The sequence below is a fragment of the Fringilla coelebs genome (assembly GCF_963513975.1).
Source record: "Fringilla coelebs genome assembly, chromosome: 8".
Taxonomy (NCBI): Eukaryota; Metazoa; Chordata; class Aves; order Passeriformes; family Fringillidae; genus Fringilla; species Fringilla coelebs.
The window spans coordinates 16077314-16098480 of record NC_140066.1 but is presented as its reverse complement, the minus strand read 5'-3'; the positions used below and the strand labels follow the sequence as shown (position 1 = coordinate 16098480).

The 21167-nt window shown below is 37.2% G+C and overlaps 1 protein-coding gene across 2 annotated transcripts in view; it reads left to right on the top strand.

The window, feature by feature from the left end:
• Positions 1-21167, top strand: part of VCL (vinculin) — a 57179-nt gene that overhangs the window by 22538 nt on the left and 13474 nt on the right. For both annotated transcript variants that reach the window (XM_084209971.1, XM_084209972.1), the window contains exons 3-13: positions 3580-3730; positions 5552-5660; positions 8041-8163; positions 8422-8582; positions 14393-14483; positions 15238-15385; positions 16254-16407; positions 17401-17576; positions 18559-18749; positions 20084-20283; positions 20774-20902. In XM_084209971.1, coding sequence (XP_084066097.1) covers positions 3580-3730; positions 5552-5660; positions 8041-8163; positions 8422-8582; positions 14393-14483; positions 15238-15385; positions 16254-16407; positions 17401-17576; positions 18559-18749; positions 20084-20283; positions 20774-20902 — 1633 coding nt within the window. The remainder of the gene's footprint in view (positions 1-3579; positions 3731-5551; positions 5661-8040; positions 8164-8421; positions 8583-14392; positions 14484-15237; positions 15386-16253; positions 16408-17400; positions 17577-18558; positions 18750-20083; positions 20284-20773; positions 20903-21167) is intronic.

Sequence of the window (21167 nt, the reverse complement as noted above, 5' to 3'; positions counted from 1 at the left end):
GAGTGCCTAGAGGAAGTATGATAAATGCTTATCCTGCTTTTAACCTTCCTTAGGCTTTTACTTGCAGCTACTACTGGAGACAGGATGCTGAGCTAAATGGGCCTTTGATACAATCCACTGCAGTACTTGTCATGCTGTGTGCCTGGTGTGTGATCTTATGTGGCTGTAGGGGGGTTCGATTTTTTGAGGGGAGTGTTTATTTCATGAAATGAGATCAAAGCTTTTTACTTACTTCTTGATTAATTGTATGCAAACATGTAATTTTGATTGTGCTCATTTTCTAGGATGTGTGGAATTTTTAGTTAATTTCCAGCTTCTTCACCTAGACAAGTAAAGGATTAAGGAAAAGAGATTTTTTAAAATTGCTATTCTGTATTAAGCCTTTGAACAAAATGTAGTAAATTGTTCAAGACTTGAATAATTAAATTACTGTAGAAATGTGACACAAGCACTGCTGAATAGTGCCACTTTATGCTAGGTGTAAGAACTTTTTCTGCAGCAATTCATGACTGCATGAGCTGCAACCACTCCACACAGTACTTACTATCCTAGATGCAGTAACATGAGTTAGGAATGTTCAGTGGTTTTTATGAATGATAACATGTTCCATTTGTGGGTTTTTATTTATCTGGAGTTTATATCAAAATAAATTAGTAGAAGTTAACAGTTTCTTGTTAACATGGGGAGTGTATTGTCCTGGGTATCTTGGTTGTGGGGACAAATGATAGTCACAGGTGAGGTACAAAGGGAGCCTTATCTTTTACTGCTGTAAAGGACAGAATTTAGATGCAAGAATTGAAACAGATGAGAGTCTTTGTTTTGTTTTGTTTTCCTGAGAGGCAGTTTTTGTTTCTAAAGCATTAGTTCAGGAATTGGCATTCCTTTTTAAGGGAGTCCTCTGGCAGAATTTGTACTGGTGCATGGATGATGGGTAAGAAGCATACCACATGTGCTAGCACTGCATTTTCTGTTTGTATTTCCTCCATTCAAAAGGATCACCAGTCCTGGAGGATGGAGAGATCTGTTTATTATTTTGAAAGACTTGATACAGGCATCAAGGTTTGTTTAACTTTCATGCACAAGCTCATTTAACAAATCAAGCAATAATGCTATTCTATGTTAATGTTATTTTGGTAGCTGAGCTGTAGCTGCACTGCTGGTATCTGTAGTAACAAATTACTGTTCATATAAAAGATTTGCTTTTTACTTTCTATTTCTAGAACTGCAACTAATCTAAACTGTAGTGGTTAAACTGGAAAACAAACTCAGGAAAAAGCAGAGGTCAATCCTAAAACTTAAAAACTAAAATGATAGTTAGCATAAGCTACTTTTTTTCCCTCATGTTTTGTAAGGAATACATTTAACAGCAATGAAGTGATTGACTACCCAGAGTAGTATGGTTAGAAATATTGTGACCAGTGTCTTCCCCACAAAGAATTTGGCTGGTGTTAAGCTGGTTTATTGTAATCACGCCTCAAAAATAAATGCACTCTTATATTAAGATATGTTGTTGGGTGTTTTAAAGTTGCAATATAATACAGAGATTAGAAACTTCACCATAACAATGAACTTCTATTTGAAACTTCTGAACATGGTTGATGGTTATGATGGAACAAGTGGTTCATCGCATTTTTAGGGGCTTTGGTAATTTGTGTTGTTTTGGTTGGTTGGGTTTTTTTCATGGAAGTAAATGAATACCTTTTCTTCTTTATCTTTTGCTCCCTAGCATGTGTGCTTTGCAGGGGGTGAAATGTGTCTGATTTTCCAACACCAGTATGATTTTTTTGTACACAGCTTACACTCCTGAAGCATTTTAAATGCATTGGGAAGTTTATACAAAATAGGCATTATAATATTGAAATTCACATTTATCTTTAAGAGGTTCAACCCTAAAAACTGTAAAAGAAAACTTTTAATCTTTAGACACACTGTTTTCATTAATTATGGGGGCTTCTGGTGTAATATGCATTTATGTTAATTCTTGTCTTAACAAATGAAAAAGGCAGCCTTGAGATAATTATCAGTATTAAACAGACAACCATGAAATTAAACTGTAGGAAATTAAGTATTTCTGAGCCTATGGCTCTAAGCTGCTGAATAGGTGATTTGTTTAATCCCTTTCTTGGCAGAATTGAAAAGAATAAATATGAGAAGCAAGCACGGAAATATAATTTAGTGGAGTCAGTTGACTTTGATAACACAACTAAGTGCATTGCATAGTGATGAGCAGACCATTTCCACTTTCTGCCTTGAAATCCTTTGACATTTTCTTGCTCAGTTAGGAGCCTCTGCCATCTGATATACTGAGCAGGTGTCTCCCCAAAAGAGCTGGTTATGATAATGCAGCTGGTCCAATGTGATCTATTCTAGGGAGCTATTAGCTGAAAACTTTACTTTCTGGACAAAAGTGTGTTTTCCTGTAATGGATGTCTTATTTCTACTTGTTAAATTTAGATGTAACCATTAAGCTCTAATATTTGTGTTAGCGAAGAACATGTTGGGCAGGGGGAATGCGTTAACTATAATTTTCCAAAAGTATTTTAATAAGTATGATAAAAGAGTGTGCCCAAGTCATCAGTAGAAAATGGGCTCTGTGACAAGCATGCAGAAGTGGTCATAAGAAGTAGCATTGCTGTAGTAAAAGTGTTTTATGTTTGTTGGAACCTCATGTTATTGAATGAGCACATGGCATTCACATGCACAGAGCATTATGAATTACACTACACTTAAATGAAATGGGAGACAGCGGAGGAAGGTGCAGTCATGAGCAGCATAGCTAACATGGCAGGGAAGTCTGAGTTTTTTATTCTCCAGAGGTGTCACAAAGTAATTACAAGAGAAAAAAATCAAAATGTTTTCAGTCTTTCGATTTTTGATATTTTAAAATTGTTACAATAAATAATTTGATGGAACCTAATTTCAGAGCTTACTTTCTTATTGTAAGTACCTTTTGTGTTACTGTAGTTACATACTGTAATATCTTGCAAAATCTTTCTGCTTTTATGTCTGGAATTGCAAGCTGCATTTGAACACTGTACATTACCATTGCATTTTGTGGTTATTGAAAATGCTCTTTCTATGAGTGTTAACATTCTGAAGACCTGGACTACAGCTTCAATGACTAGAGCACAGTGGATTTCTTAAAACTGTGATTTTGTCCTCATGTGTAGCTGTCATTTAATAGTCGTTAATAGGCCTATACAAGGCTGATAAAAGTTAACAGTTACTTTGATTGTGAAGTCCTAAAGAGTCATTGTTTTGTTCCCTGCCCTTGTCCTGAAGAATGTAAGGTATTTTGCTGGGTTGGGAGCTCTCCTTAATGACGCTGTACTATGTGCTCTGTGCCCTATGTGGGAGGTTGTGTGACTTCTGAAAAACTGGGTTGTATGGTTCCTGGTGACTTTTTGTTAGAAAAAATACAATAAATATTCTTGCCTTTTATACTATAAAGGTGTAGAATGATCAGTTTGTTTGTGGTGCTTCAAATGGTAAAGTTAAAAATGAATCCAACATTTTCTCAAGCCTGTTGTCATACAGACAGAAGCTAATCAGCAAGTGTTGTCTGCTGGCTTTCCACAGAGTGGAGAACGCCTGCACCAAACTGGTGCGGGCAGCCCAGATGCTGCAGGCAGATCCTTACTCAGTACCAGCTCGTGACTATCTCATTGATGGATCAAGAGGAATCCTTTCTGGAACATCAGACTTGCTCCTGACATTTGATGAAGCAGAGGTAGGAATCCCAGCCCAACTGACATAAGTGCCTGCACAACAGTGTTATTAATTAAAATGTCCCCCTAACTAAAGTAGCTAAACCAAACTATTAAATAGATTAATGAGGTTTTGACTGTTTCAGTTTGATTGGAAACATATTTTGCATTCCTTTCTGTCAGAAGGAGCTTTAGACTTGTTGCTCTGTTGTATTAGGAGCATTTTTCCATGCCATAATTTTGAGGTGCTGCCTGTGATTATTGCTCAAGAAGGCCAGATCTCCTCAGCTGTCTGATACCTCCCTGATACTTTTCTGTATTCCCTTCACCTCACCCATTACTGATCCTTATATTTTCTGTATCCCTTCATTGAAAAGCCCTCGGCCACTTTCTAACATGTTTGTCTGGCTGAATAGCTCTGGCAATTTAATTGGCCTTGGGGAATGGGAGGTAATACAAATTTGGACTGTCTGGCTAGTCAGGCATCAGAAGATGTATTCTGATAAATCTAACAGTTGCTGCGTTTTTGCTGTTGCACTAGCCAGAGACTGACTCAGAAGTGCTGTTTGTCCATCCTCATATGTACAAAAAAGGCCATAGTTGCAAGGAAATTTAAATGCCTCATTTTAAATTTTTTTTTTTTTGTTACAAATCATAGTTTTGATGCTCTTTCTGAGGATATAGAGTCTTGTTTATTTCTGAATAGGAAAGATCATGCTGTTAGAAATGCTGATGTCAATCCTAATTCTCCTACAATTTGTTAATCTATGGAATTGTGTTGCTCTTCTTGCTCTTCTGAGTAATGTAACATGGTATCCTTGTCTCATTTAACCATCTCATGGCAATGTTAGCATGTTCCTCTGAAATGGTTTTAAATCGAAGTGTTACGGGGCTTTCAAGGAAGTTAATAGCTTTTAATCTCTCTTTCTAGTGTTTAGGAAATTAATTGACTTTTGTGAAGTTAATGCTTTGTGGGACTCACCTGACAACTCCTTGTTAATGAAAAGAAAGCCATTAGTCAGGAATGATAGATTTTTCACAAGTACTTCAGTTGGCACGTGTCTGTCCTATGTTTCTATTGAAAGTAACATTGGAACGAAGTGAAATGAGTTTCAGAGGAACCTTTGGTCTTTTCTAGGTGCTAAACACTGCATGTGGTTGATACAAATTAAATGTCAATTAACTTGTTCTTCTGTAATAATTTTATGTAGTGATGTCAGAAGTAATGTGGTTCAGAGTTTAGAATATTTACTGGCAGAATTGTTTGGGAATCAAATGTAGACTGAAAAAAAGTTAAACTGAGACAGAGGTCCAGAGGTAAATGAAATACAGCCTTCACAGATTTTTCTGGAAAGTTTAAGGTGTTGGATCTATCTTCCCTGCTGGAATGCTGGGTAATGCCTTATCCATATGTAAAGCTGTATGGTAAATGATGCTTCCTCTGAAAGCCTGAAGTCTGCTTTCTGTGTAGCTTTGCTTTGTGATTTAAGTTAAATTTTTTATTGATGAAATTGCAATGAAAAACTTCAAGCATGACAGCATACATAGATGAAGCTCTTTCTATCCCATTTTCTCAATGCTATCCTTCATATATCATACAAATCCTACTTTCAAACATTGAAAGTAGGATTTTGCATTTCTGAGCAGTGGAAAGCTGATTAAATATTGGCTTGCCACTATAGCACTTGACTAATGGAATTTGGGTAACTTATTCAGGATCTCAGACCTATAATTGCCCATTTGTTCTATTAGCAAATGCTATAACTAGATTGTTCTAATAACAGATTTGCATTTCTAATGTAACTTAGCTTTAGCTGAGAAATAATGGGATGTTTCTCTCTTAGGTCCGTAAAATCATCCGTGTCTGCAAAGGAATATTGGAATATTTGACTGTGGCAGAAGTGGTAGAGACAATGGAGGATCTGGTGACTTACACAAAGAATTTGGGGCCAGGTTTGATTTGCTCCAGTCTTTCATAAATATATTAAGTATAGTCTTTTGTACTACTTTGTTCTCCTGCCAGCATCTTCTTCACCCAAGTTTTGAACACTGGAACAATGGTAAAGCAGTTGCTTTGGAAGTTTCTGTTGGGAAGAATGACTCTTTGACTCTTTCTGTTTCACAGTCTCTTTTAAGAATGCAGAAGATGTTGGTAAATGAGATGTGCATGTGAATGATATGTACTGTACTTTTCCTATACTGTGAAGGAAGTAAGCATGCATTAGTAAGGACAAAAAAAAAAAAAAAAAAAAAAAAAGCTGTGTAACTAAGCACTCAGATAAAATTTCTGCACTGGCTGAGATTGTTAGGCCCAGTAGGAATTTGTTGGAATAGTAAATGCTACATGTCATATGTTAGCATCTTAATGAGCTTGCAGAAATAGCTGTCTTGAAGTATGATACAAAAGCCCAGCTGTTATGGAAATTCTCTGTTTGCTCTTTGATGCTCCTTCTCTACTTGTTTCTTCACTGTGTTAACTCACACTTGGAGTGGTGGAAGTGATTGGCAAGTGAGGAGCTGCTGTCTCTATCTCTTTATTGCTCTAGAGGAAACCTACCATTAATCTGTGTCATCTGCTAGTTCAAATGCTTTAGCTTCAGCATGAAATAGCTAAAGTATTTCACAAATGCATTCTGTAAAATCAAGATGTGGTGGTGGTAGTGTAGGAAGATGTTGGAATTAAAATTACACTGAACTAAAGAATGCTTATATAAAACCAGCAGGAATCTAGTTCCTACTTTATATTTTTAAATACTTGTGTAATGTGGCTAGGTGATAACTGAAATGACTAAGAGCTGCCATGGCACAGAGCATGTTTGTAGATTATCCTGTTTTTATTTAACATGTGTATACTTGACCTTGTTTCTAGATGTGGAAAAACTTTCAAGTTCCATATAGAGGTATAGTGTTCTCTAAACTTTTACTTCCCATCAGAAATTACCTTCAATTAAATAGTTTTTGCCTCATTTTGAAGAGGAAAAGATAAAACAAAAGGGCAGTCTTCTCTTTCCCTGAAACTTTTTTTCCGACTTGGTATATGCACTTTTAGTTTCTCTGTGGTTATTGTCTTATATATCTTTAAAGTGGAAGTCTCCCCTAAATTCAGTCTACTCTGTTGGGCTCAGTTACAAGCATTTGGGTCTTTTCTGAACCTCACATACATAATTTGCTGTTACATATGTATGACAGAGGTCTTGGGTCAATGTCTTTGTTTCTTAGAGTGAGATGTAGGCTTGTTAACATTATTGCAAATAATCTTCTCTAAACTCATGGTATTCTGAATAAATAGTGAGCCTTGTGTTTCTGGAATGCTGTAGAAGCTCTGTCTTTGCCTGAGCTGGCTGCTGCTCAACATCTGCAGCCCATGCCCACAAAATGTAAAGCCCAGAGTCCTTGTTCCTTGTAGTTGTATTAATGGGCATTTGAACTTAACCTTTCATGTGAATACTATATAAAGAACAGGAATATCAGCAGGTACACTTAAAGTAAAGGAAGTGCTTATAGGTTTTATGCTGGAGCTAGAGAAGGGAACATGATCACCTATTAAGGCTTTTGTCATTTAAAAGGAAATGTGGTTCTGCACAGCTTGCCTCCCTGTGCTGTCAGTGTGAGGATCCTGCTTTTCAGTGATGTCATGAAAGCAGTATTAAGATGCCTAAGATGCTCACCAGCAGAAAGGTAATTAATCCAAAGAATATACAGCTTCCTTCCAGTTTTATACCCTGGAGGAGAAAGAGTAGGAGCAGAACAGCACCAAATGAAATAATCCTAAGTTTTAATGAAGCTGTGTCTGAAGTTTCCACATGCACTGTGTGGTAAACCTCACAAGTCTTCGCTACTGCTCCAGAATAAATGTAATTCTTTTCAGGCTTCTAGGGTACTGAAATATTTCTAGCAAATATGAAATGTAAATAAATACAGTTCTTGACCTCTGGTAGAACCTCCAAGCAAACAAACAAAATCCTGATCTTTCCTTTTTCTGTCCTTCACTTAAGGCATGGATCAAATCTTAACAGAAAAGATGACACCCTCCCCCTGTCCCTTAAATCTGCTTTCAGTGTTCATTAAGTGACTTCATGTCCTAAACCTGTAATTTCAAGTATTTTCCTATTTTATTGATAGGATTTTAAGTCAGGAATTTTGAGTAGTCTTTCTACTTCACATAGCGGCTTGGTTTTGAATAGGTGACTTCTCTGAAGTATCTGGAATGTGTTTAAAGTAACAGCTGCTAATACAAAAGTTTTAAACTTCAATATAGTTTTCATCAATGATTATGCCTTATTCTTGTTACGAGATCTCAAGTGTTTCACTGTTCAATTACTTCAATCTTTAGGAATGACAAAGATGGCCAAAATGATTGACGAGAGACAGCAGGAATTAACTCATCAGGAACACAGGGTTATGCTGGTAAACTCCATGAATACAGTGAAGGAGTTATTGCCAGTACTTATTTCAGGTATTTTTTGCTCTGTTCTTTAATACCATTCTGAGTTACTGTTTTGAACTGGATTTCCCATGTTTTATGTTAATTAAAAATAATCTCAGCATCTGTAATCAATTGAAAGTCACTGTGCTTCTTGTATTAAAACTACAATCTCTTTGAGATAAAATGGTCCAAGCAAAAAAAAATGTTCCATATAAATACAGTAGAAGGTCAACTTGACCACTGATTGGTCTTGCATATACCTTTTTCTAATCTCTGGTATTTTCACAGCTATGAAGATTTTTGTAACCACAAAAAATTCTAAAAGCCAGGGAATAGAAGAGGCCTTGAAAAATCGCAACTTCACAGTAGAGAAAATGAGTGCTGAGATAAACGAAATAATTCGTGTATTGCAACTCACTTCCTGGGATGAAGATGCCTGGGCAAGCAAGGTATTTTCATATCAACATTTGTATGTGAAGTCTAGTTTTTATCTACTGTCATTTACCTTTTTAAACTTGTGCTTTTGAGACCACTGAAATATGTATTAGTGCATCAGTTTTGTAACACTACATAATCGCATCATATAATATTTTCAAGGTCAAATATCTTCAGAAATAAATATATTCATGTATCTTTTAAAATGAGCTTTCTCTCAGTAAGCAAAGTTAAAATAGTGTGGTATTTGAAGTTAGTTCAATGGTTTACTGTAACTCAGTGGTCAAACAGAAGACAGATTTATTCATGCTCTAGTTTCAGCATCATTAGGCAGTCCTGGAATATGGTATATTCCACTCAGAGAAGGATGTTTTCCCTATCTGTAACTGCCCTACATACTTTTGACATAGGAAAGTTAGGTATAAAAGTTATTGTTCATTCAACTGATCTCATAAGTGAGATTGAGATTTTCCTTCTAGATTCTGCCAGAAAAGAGAGGATACTGTTGTATTCCTTGTGTAAAAGGCTTGGAATTGAGAAATTTTAGTCAATTCTGGGGTATTGCTCCTTCAACACTTGCCCTGTTTCTCCCTGCCCCATTTTTATTCTGGACATGAGAGTAAATTTCAGATTTTTGTCTTATCTCAAAAAAATCTGTTAGATTGAGGAGACGTTCTGGGTAAGTTTGACTGAAGCTGGTTTATGGACAGAATTGATTCCTACACCTCAGTGTTCAGCTGTGTGAGTGAGTGCAACCACTTAACCCGGAGCTAATTGCCACTCTGAAGCGATGCTGAAGTGTCTAGAAGACTGTAAAGCAGGTCTGACAGACAGAATCATAAGTGTTGTGGGCTTACAAATAAATGCAGCTGCATAACTGAAATTCCTTCCAAGTTCTTTTTGAGTACTTGGAAATAAATTGCTGAGAATATTTTTTAAGGGTTAATAATATGAGCAACAAATAAACATAAATGTCATGGAAAACTTACTGAGACCTGAAGCCAGACTGGTTAGGAAACAAAGCCTAGCAGGAAATCTAACCTTGATGTAACCAAAATCACTTTGGCCTATGTTGTTTGGCACTTGACCCTTAGTTTGCCTCTTGATTTATTTTGTCACTATCACTTCCTTATTATGACTACTGTATGCATCTCTGTTTTTGTTGTCCTGTTTCTTACCCTTTTCTCACATTTAGAAGGTAAGCTTTCTTCCACACCCTCCACCTCTACCTTGTACTAAACCTAAAAAAAGCATGTCTGTGGGATTTGGTGCTGTGTGCAGACTGTGTGCTGTGCAACTTCTGTGTGCCAGCTGTGACACTGGCATTTTATACTTATGGATATACACACAGTTTTAAAAAGATCATTAGAGCTCTGTCTAGCTGTGTGTAGCACTGGCTGTCACTGAGAATGGTAATTGCAAGCTGATCTGCATCAAGACTCTTTCTGAATCTGATTAGACTTAGGGCAAGATTTACAGCACATTCTTGCTGAATGCTTTTATGTTAATTTATGAATCTCTGTAGTGACAAATAAAGGGTCCAGTCATGCAGGAATGAGCTTTCTGCATGGCCAGAAAGCTTTATTAAGTCAGGACTTTTGTCTATTCCATAGTGTTTTACCCATAGCCTTCCTTCATTTCAGATGGTTCATGTTCTTTAGGTCTAGGCTTAAAACTGCAGTCTTGCATGAGTGCTTTTTCAATTCAGTTTTATTTTTTGATTTAAGCTTTCCTGTATTTTATGAAATATAAATACTCTTTTATTTTACACAACAAATGTGGAAATTTTTGTAGTAAAGAAGAATATCTACTGCAAGGAGTTGGCAATTTTGGCTTAGGAAACTCTTATTCATACTGCTGGTGAGACAGATTAATAAAAGATTTAATTAAGAAAACAGTTGGTATATTAGCAGTATTTCCTAATGGAAAATATTGGTCAATATGCTTAATGCATGAATATGTTGTGTGGATTAGTACAATCAAAGTATCATTCTGTTCTGAACTGAGAACTTTTAATTGTATTTGGTTTTGAATTAAGATATCCTCATGATTTGGAACTGTAGCACTGGGCATTAATCAAACAGTGATGACAAAGCATTTGAGTTGAAAAATACAGGGGGATGAAGGCGCAGAAACTAGTTTGCTAATTGCCACCTATCACAGACATTATCCTGTATTTGCACACATATCTAACAATTGACTTGTTATTTTGCTAGGAGGGAGATGAAGGAGCTATTTAGTTGTAGTTGAGGTCACTGTTGAATGCGTGCTTGGTGGTGAAAGAAAAGATTTTTCCCCATGTTTTTCTAGAATAAAGTAAGGTGTTTGGGGATGCCCAGCCTTGAATTTTTATCTGTGTAGTACATGCTATTGCTGATGTTGGACTTTATTTTATGTTTATCTTGAGTTATTTATACCTTGAGTTATCACAATCTGTCTAGAGATAGTGGAGAATTAACAAGGTGTAGAGCCAAAGTTGTAGGTTTTGTAGGAGTTGTAGCTGTTGGTAAACGATTTTGTTGGTCTTTCTGGACCCTGCACGTTATTATTACTGGATTGCAATAATCTCTGCTTACACTGGATTTTAAAAATAGTATGGTGCTTTAGAACTGAAATACTATTCTTGGATAAAATCTTGGGGAAAAAAATTGTATCTATTTTTTCATTCATAGCTTTGAACTTTTTTCCTTGAATTTTTTTGTTTTACAAAGGAATTTAATTTTCTCTTGTGTATTGTTAATGTTTATTTTAAAATGAATTTGAAGTAATACTCAATTCAAACATTTTTCATTTCCATGGAACTGGAGGGAGTTAACAGTTGTAAGAAGCTGAGAGATATGTAGTATCTTGCAGGATTGAACCCTGATTGGTGACTAAGCTATCTATCTGGCCAGAACACTGGCGTTGCCTATTTCCTCCAACATTGCCTTCTTTGGTCATGAAATGCAGATATCCTTAGACTAGACCACTTTATTGAGTCAGAGGCTGTGTTTTACATCTAGCAAGGAATTGTGTAGGATTTACTTTGCTCTTTTGCATAGCAGAGCCAATACTACCTGCTCCTTGAATAAGTTCAGAATTCTTGATAGTGGCAGAAATGATGCATAGAAATGTCTTCAATAATATTTGCTTTAAGAATTGGTTTGGAACAAATCCAGCTTGCTCTTTTCCCTTCAGACAGTGTTGCCTTAGTTGTTTAATTTGATTAACTGAAATAGTTTACCTCTTCCGAAAATGCAATAGTGCTGATTTTGTTAATAAAGTTCCTTTTGGTAACAGGGGGACTGTTGGCAGGGAGAGGAGGGAAAGAATCAATTTTTGCTTATAAAACTGTATAATTTTTTTTTTTTTTTGCAGAAGTGCAGTAGGATTAAAAAAAAAACTAATTGTAATTGCAAACAATATTCTGTTGGCAAATCCCAAAGAGTTACATTTTAAACATATTTAGCTGTTTAGGGGAAAAATAAAGTATTTAAACAGCTACAGAAACTGGGACTATCAAGACACTTTCAAGCAGTGAGACCTTGAGCAAGGTGCTGTGTTTTTTTAGATGGAGTGTTTCTGCTTTTGTCTTCCTTCTTTCTTAATAGCCTGAATTGGTTGAAAAGTCCAGACCTTTGAGTATGGCTATACCTTTGTTGCTTGCCAGGTATCAGACACCAAACACAGCTCTGGCAGGCACAAAAGTGCTGTACCAACAAACCTAGTTAAGGATGCATTCTAGTTCCCTATTGCATTATTCAGCTCACTGCAATGAAAACTCCTGATCAGGCTATAGCTGAGAGGGATTCCTTGAACTGTGTTGATGGGGAATTGGTGCTTTAAGAGCAGTTGTCTTGAAACACTTCAACTGCTGTGCTAGGATTTCACCAGATTTTTTTAAATAGGAAAAGGGGACATGTGCAGAGGAACACAGGATAGCCAGACTCACCCTGCAGAGCAATCCAGTTACATTACTCCATATGACGGGGCAGATGGCTCCTGTTGCTGCTGGGGCAGTGCTGGCAATTACAAAATCATGAGTGCAAAATCTGGAACACCCATGATTTTGTCCTCAAATATTAGACTTCAGATTCAGAGGCTTCTGTATAACTCTGTTGAAACTGCAACTCTGCAGGCAGCTGAGACAACACAAAAGCCTGTGAGAGTAAAAAGGGAGGGGCAAAGACAGTTTTCCCAACACTGCTTTTCTCCACCCACTCCTACCATCTCATTGACACAATAAAAAACATCTGTTGCCTTTTTAAAAATTCAGTTAATTGTTTCAAATTATTTCTGGGTAGACAGGCCTGAAATAGACCATTCATTTCAAGCTAAAGTGGCTTCAGCCCAATATAAACACTAGAAAACAGTAACACCTACCTTCATAGGTAGTAAGATTTATCTATACATTTGAATATTCAATGAATATTTGCTTGTCTCTTATCATACATTGAATGCACAATTATTGAGCTGCAGAGAAGATGACTTCTAAAATAGTGTTTCCATCTCCCACACCTAGCAGCATATCTGACCTTTTGGAAGGTTTTTCAAACAGGTCCCAACTAAGTTTGGAGACCCAGTTTCTAGATTTGAGACCCAGTCATCCAGGTGAAAATAATTCTGCTTTTGGTGCTCTCTCTCAGGCTGTGATTCAAGAGCCTTTAAAAATATTCAGCTGTATCACATGACATTTTAGAAAGTTGCTTGCTGAATTGTATTATAGCACCTTATGAATAGCTGACAGACCAACATGCCTGAATAAAAATGCCAGAATAATAGTATTGTATGCTTGAGACTAAGCATGCAGAATGAACAACTCCACAAAAATGTGGCATTTCTTTAGTGTTGTCAGGATAGCACATGCTATAGCAAGATACTGCTCCCTGATGGTAGTAGGCTTCTCTTCAACAGCATTGGACATGTGCAGTCTGATTTAGATGCTATGTGAGAGCCAGACTTCTTCTTGTCATCTCTATACCAATCATTGGATCTTAGATGCATTTCAAATCCCTTCCATGAGATGTGTGGTAAAAAGCTATTTTGGCTTTTCCGCAACTTCTTACTTAGGTACATGTTACTGTTTTCACTGTCCTTCCATTTATGTAAGATGGAAAACTTGTGGCCTCTAGTGGAGGGGAGGCACATGAACAATGTACAGGCTGTGCAGAGAAATCAGAACTAGGAGGTTGTTTCTCCTGTAGCCAGAGGTGTTGGATAGTAGTGGCATAATAGTGAAAGAAACAGCTTCTTTGATGATCCTGGCAGAGGAGTTCAGAGTTTTAAACAATCACATGTAAATACATGTGTTTATCTCCAAAGACATTCAGCTCCATATATGAGACTTTCAGAAATTAGCTGGTAGTCTTACTTTTCTGTAAACAGCAACTGTTTGACTTTAAGCAGCAAGAGCAGGTGAGGAATGCAGATGTGCAGCCTCCTAGACTAAGTAGTAAAATTCCTTGGCCAGTTACCAGATATTGATACTCCAATTACATCACAACTCTTCTATGTGCCCTGATGTAAAATGGAACTAACTCCAAGATGTGTGCTTATTAGAGCTCCAACTTTAGAAATTAAAGCACTAGTAAGTAAAGAAAAAGAAAAACCACTAAAATTGCATGCATAATTTTTGCATTTTGAGTGAAATGAAAATGTCTGTTCTAACTGGAAAGAAGCAATTATGACCTGCTAGTTTGAAAATGGGTTTTGAGCTGCTTGTATGAATGGGTTTTTATAAGTAGACTCTGCTTTGTAGAATCTTTGTCAGCTTTGGTTGCATTGATTACTTGTGCTTTGATATTTTTGTTTTGAGAATCATTTTGCTGGTTTCTCTTTTGTAAAGGACACTGAAGCCATGAAGAGAGCTTTAGCCTTAATAGATTCAAAGATGAATCAGGCAAAAGGTTGGCTGAGAGATCCAAATGCACCTCCAGGTAATATTTAAACACAAACAGCTGCATAAAGTATTTTGATTTTTAAGATCTCATTATTTCTGTTGTTTAAGACAAAATGGTCTTTAAGCATTAATAACCCTTACAAAGTGGATCATTCTGAAGGTGCCTGTATTTATTCCTTTCTTTAGATACTGGGAATTGAACAAGTTGTGTCTAATAACATGGAAGGCTTTGCTGCTTCTAAGCGGTCTAAAATATATGTATTCTATGGAACATACACGTTCTTAATTTGCATTCCAGCAGTAAACCCAAAAACTTATGAATTGAAGAGTACTTAATTGTAGCCATGGCTAATATTTAAAATCTCTGCTTTTGTATTTTCAAATTTTTATAACTTGAGATTTCCCTAACAGAGTCTCTTTAAGTGTTTTTCTTTCAGTCTTGACATAAAATTTTTAGCTTGAAAATCAGCCATAAATATGCTTAATTGCAATCACCTTTACTTATATAAAGGGTTTGTTTACCTTTTTATGTATCTTTAAAGTAAACAAAACTTCATAGAGGCCTGTTCCATTTGGATGTTGAAAGATGGACTTCCTCTGAAATCAAAGTCAAACTAATACAGTTGTAAAAGTTGGATGTAAATTGTTGCTTTTGGGTGTGTATCTCCATTTTTGGTAAATGTGCTTTCACGACTGAACCTAATGCAGTTCACGTGACATGATGATATCAGTAGTTTTCTCATACATGTCACTGAATGTCTTGTTTGCTGCTGACTGACCCTGTGCCTCAGGGGATGCTGGTGAGCAGGCCATAAGGCAGATCCTTGATGAAGCTGGCAAAGCAGGAGAGCTGTGTGCAGGCAAAGAGCGCAGAGAGATCCTGGGCACGTGCAAAACCCTGGGGCAAATGACAGATCAGCTGGCTGACCTCCGGGCCAGGTAAAGCTGCACTTGGGATGGGCACTTCCCAAGTGCTATTAAAATGTTTTGTTTGCAGTTGTCACTTCCTAACCTGTAGAAAAGCAGGCCAGAACTGTATTTTATCTTTTTTACTTCAATCTCTTATTTTCTGATGAGAATAATATGTTTTAATAAGAGAAATGTTAATTACATAATATGATGATTAGAATTGCTCAAGTAGATAAATCTGACTTTGCTTGCTGTCTAACACATAACCTTCCTCCAAATTAGGCAGAAAGTAAATTTTAAACTCTCTTCCTTATCCAAAGAGGATATACCCCATTCTGTAAGATACACGGATATTCTACTTTTTAGGTGTTTTTTTGGGATGTTAGAACACATGTGGTGGTTGTTGTTTATCCTTCATTGGCAAATTCTATTGAACTTTGTGTGTCACATGATTGAGGCAGCTAAGACATTTTATTTTCATATTTTTTTTTTAATTGACTTGCAGTCATCACTTAGATGTGGCAAGACTTTAACTCCTGCAGATTCTGACTTTCTGCAACAGTCTGTAAATGAGGAGAAAAGGGGCCTTGTCCTGGGTACTTTAATGGAACTGTATTCTTAAATAGGTTTACTTTTTGACTCTTAAAAAATGTTTATTCTTCTGAGACTGCTAAATGTCACATTCTGGAATAGGGAAAATATGTTCTTAGTTTTATCTCTCCTTCTGTTCCTCAGTTATTTTTTGTTTCCTTAAGGAGGAAACAAAATCTGATTAAATACTATATCTCTTGCAATAATTGGTGGGAATGAACATAAACAGATTTTGTCGCCCCTTGACTAGAAAATAGCTTTAGTCAGTCCTGAGCTGAATCTGTGGTGCTCTTTTTGTCTCGAGCAGAGGCCAGGGTGCTACACCCATGGCTATGCAGAAAGCCCAGCAGGTGTCCCAGGGGCTGGACTTGCTCACTGCCAAGGTGGAGAATGCAGCCCGCAAGCTGGAGGCCATGACCAACTCCAAGCAGGCAATTGCTAAGAAGATTGATGCTGCTCAGGTATCCCTAGTGATTAGTAAATACTTCAGAACATTGCTACTCTTAGAGCTCTTATACTGCTGTAGTTGTTTTCAAACAAAACACAGTTACTTGATAGGAAGAACATAGAGGGGATACTTGCTTTAACAAAGAAAAATCTAAAATTCAGTGGCTTACAGCATATGGTGAATTTTGCTTCAGTTGATGATCTTTTTTGGTAACTTACTTGGCATTGCTAAAAATTTCAAGGTTATTAAATTAAAATGATGGAACACCCTAAATTTGCATATAAACTAATCTTATTAAAGAAAAGAATAGAAGAGCTTTAGATTGAACAGACTTATTTGTGGATAAAACCAGAGCCCTTTCTTTGGCCTCTTGTTTTGGGAATGGAGTTTAGATTTAGAACAGTATGTTAATGACAGAAGAGAAACAATGTTACTGAAACTACATTTTCTTTCAATTGATCCTTTATTTTTGTTACTCTTAATGTCCCTCAATGGTCAGTCTCTTATCCTGTGGTGATTATGATGGTCATCAAATAATAGACCTTATCTAAATGTGTATATGTGTCTATTATCAATATATAAAGATACATTAATATTATATATGCATCAAATGAAATGGTAATGGGACTTTTTAGGAAGAGCTCTGTGTACTACCCTGGGCTCAAGAGCATCTGTTTTCATTTTTTTCTGAAATTCACATCATCAGTTTCTAAAGGCAGTGATTCAATTTTGCTTCTAAAATATTGTTGGCAAATATTGAGGGGAGAAAGAGAATGTAAAATCTTTGGGTAGATTTTATATAGTTTGACATTTTTTTTCAAAACAGAGAAACTATGAGGCAGTAGAATAATTTCATGGTACCTGAAAACCAGAAATTGCTTTTGAGAGGTATTTTCTGCTAAATAAAGTTTTGAAAGCTGTATTGGCATTTTCTGCCTCTATAAAATCATGTATAGAATAAACATTACTTTTTGTTTTCACCTGAACACAACTTCTTTCTATTAAGAATTGGCTTGCAGATCCTAATGGGGGCAGTGAAGGAGAGGAGCATATTCGAGGAATTATGGCTGAAGCAAGGAAAGTTGCAGAACTGTGTGAGGAGCCTAAAGAGAGAGATGATATCCTTCGTTCCTTGGGGGAAATCTCTGCTTTGACAGCCAAGCTGTCAGACCTGCGACGACAGTAAGTGTTTGGTTTATCACCATTTATTTATTTGAGTGACTTTCCTGTGCATTTCCCAATGCTGAGCAAGATCAGAATGTTGATGATTGAAATAAACCCTTTTAAGTTGTTCAGCCTAGTGATTTCTATCTCAAAGCCTAGCTTGCACTAGCTTCCTTAAAAAAAAGCTAACCAGACATGTATTACATAGAAGCATTTTCTTTCTACTGCCTATGGAATATTTGAGAAGGAAACTGAAGCCAAAAGTGAGCTTGTTTGTACGGTTGAAACAACAAGGTAATGGGAAATATAAGTTTGTTTATGCAGTTGGGTGTCATCACTGATTTTTGCTAAGCACTTTACTAAATATCAAGGTGGAATATCTACCACTTCCATCACTGTCAGTGTTCTAAGGTATAATTGCAAAATATACAAAAGATAAGCCTTTCAGAAATTCTATTTCTGTATCAGTTTTACAAAGGGCTGCTTGAGAATGGGAGAGGAGAAAGAAACTGTTATTGTACAAATTGTGATCTTCACCTAAGGCTGGTTGCAACATAGCAATAAATATTTTTCTTGCTTCATTAGTTAGATGCTTTAATCAAGTTTTTATTGAGCTTTAGCTGCTGTAGGTCTTAATGTGCTGCCGTTTGTTAGGTTTATATATAGCCTTTGGTCTGTGGCTGTTTATTCTTCTGCTTGTAATCTGTATGGCATGATTGCAGTTGCTCATAAGACAGCCATGGAAATGGGAAATCAATTCTTACACCAGTATTGGCAATGACAGTCTATGCCTTCCCCCACCTCAGGGCTGTGCTGAACATATGTCATGTCCAGGTTCCACAGCAGAAAATTTCTCCTCAGGGTCTCAACTCAAGTGTCAAATTCAACCTTATTTAGAAATATCAAGTACCTTTTATTGTGTGTCTTCCTGCTGAACTTGAGATAATCTGTAAATGATCTTTCTGTGACGACACTCTTTTTTTAAAATTTAAATCCTTAGTGGAAAAGGTGACTCTCCTGAGGCCCGTGCTTTGGCCAAGCAAATAGCTACATCACTTCAGAATTTACAGTCCAAAACAAACAGGGCTGTAGCAAATACGAGGCCGGTTAAAGCAGCTGTCCATTTGGAGGGCAAGATTGAACAAGCTCAGAGGTGGATAGACAATCCCACAGTTGCTGATAGGGGAGTAGGTAAGTGTTTCCCTGTGATTTTTTCCCCCTCCCAGATTTAGAATCAAACCTGTCACCAGTGTTTTTGGCGGAAACTACTGCTCCTGAGATGCCAAGGAGGCATTGAATCTTCACAGGTGTGGAGACTTGGAGTTATAGCTAAGTTCTGGCTGCAATTACAGAATTAAGCTGGCCCATGAGTCTCTTTGTATTCTTTCCTAAAGAATGGAAGAACACGTGCTGCCGAGAAAACAAACTTAAGATTGCTCCTTGCTTTCCTTACTATGCAAATATTGTATCTTAAATTTGAATTTATACCTACTTCAGCAAATTGAGTAATTAAGTCCTTTGGAGAAGAGAAAAACACTCATAAACCTGACCCAGAAGTATTACTTCTTGTACAGTTTCTGGGTTATCAGAGGAGAATGCTAACAATTAAAGAGAAAGGGATCTGATAATCCCATTTTGCTCTTGATGAGCATGTAACTGTGGTTGAGGAGTTGCTGGCACATGGCAGGATACTCATAAGAAAAGTAAGTTAAGAATATAAAAGATGGCAGCAGTGCTGAGGGATTCTTGGATAGTCTGATGCTGTGACAACTTCCTGAGTAATTTAAAGCTTGATCACAAACTTGGATTACTTATGGGTTAGCATTAGTTTAAAATTATTCTTCAGTAGGTCTTTGGACTTAATACATGATGAGTTCTTTTAAAAGAATACTGCTATTGTATTATTGAAAGAACAGGGAACTGCATTCCTGTGAATGAGCAGGAAGCATCTGTAAGTGAATGAAGGAAATTACCCATGCTAAAAATAATTTTTTTTAATAGAAAAGCTTTTGACACACTGTGGAGGCTTTGTAAGGTGTTCCCTACCCCCACTGTCCCTTCCAATCCAGACTACTTGACACTTCTTACTTATGGCTTCTGGAATTCTGGGAGAGGGCATTTGGCTTTTTAAGTTATGTTTCTACTTGTCTTTTCTTTCCCTCTTGCTGCTCATCTTCTAATGAGGGAATGGATTGCAGTATTTGAAATTTTTAAGTGCTTTCTATTGGATTCAACAGATTAGTTATGTAGAAATACCTGACAGGCTGCCATGGTTAATTTTTGTCAGACCACTCTAGTTAAAAGGGATGTCTCTCTAGCCAGAGTTGCTGAATGAAGCAAAAAGAAACTGGAGACAGTTGAATTCCTCTGTGGTTTTGAACTGTAATTATTCAGTGATAAGCTGCACTTCTCTACCACCTAGGGAGGTGTTGCTAAAAACCCAAGAGCTGAGATGTGTGCACACAGTACTTGCTGGTGGCTCTGGTGCTGTTGTCCCTGCGTGTCACTGCCCTGTCCCCCTGCAGGCCAGGCTGCCATCCGCGGGCTGGTTGCCGAAGGCCGGCGCTTGGCCAACGTCATGATGGGCCCCTACCGGCAGGACCTGCTGGCCAAGTGTGACCGCGTGGAGCAGCTCTCTGCCCAGCTGGCCGAGCTGGCCGCACGAGGCGAGGGCGAGTCCCCCCAGGCCAGGGCCATTGCTGCTCAGCTCCAGGACTCGCTGAAGGTAAGGACCTGTCTGTGCAGGCAGGCACACGGCGCATGCGCTGAAACCCTTCGCTCCTCCGAGCCAGCCTCGTGTGTGTGAGGCCCCCGTAAAAACAAAAGTGCAGCTACAGACCTCTTGGTTTAGCTGAGGTGTTTAAAGCAAACTTTCCTTGTTATCATGCCATGGGGGTTAAATTCAGATGAACAGTTTAGAAGGAAAATTTAAGTCTCTTAAAAGAGAATAGTATGCTAGCATTGCAGATTTGAGGGGCAAAATGTCAAATCATGCTGTTCATAGCTTCTAATGTTACTTCAAGGAGTGATATGTAAGCTTTGTATCTTTCAAATTATGTAAAAGGTGATTAATTGGTCATATTTTTAAGGTAATTTTATCTTAATGTCTGCCATTGGAACAGGCATTTTTTTGCAAGAAGTGGTTTTATGGGATTTGGACCCTTAGAACTTAATATCCCTCTATCATATGCTAATAATTTTCCACTTTTTTAAAGGATCTTAAAGCACGAATGCAAGAAGCAATGACCCAGGAAGTTTCTGATGTTTTTAGTGACACCACAACTCCTATTAAATTGTTAGCAGTAGCTGCTACTGCTCCCTCTGATGCTCCCAACAGAGATGAGGCAAGTATACCCAGGTGGTCTTTTCTTTCCATATAAAGCTTCAGCTATTTTGTAATTTTACCTGAATTGGTATTTTGAAAAATAAATCAGTGCTCTGAAAAGTTAATTGGTATTTTTTTCTCAAGTTTGTGGTACATGCTTATTAATTCTGACAACATAAAGATTACTGTGCAAACCTCTCCAGACTCCCAGAGACTGTGACTTGTATAACCCTGAAAACAGTGTTGTCCCTGATTTCATAAATGGCAAAAATGTCTCCCCATGT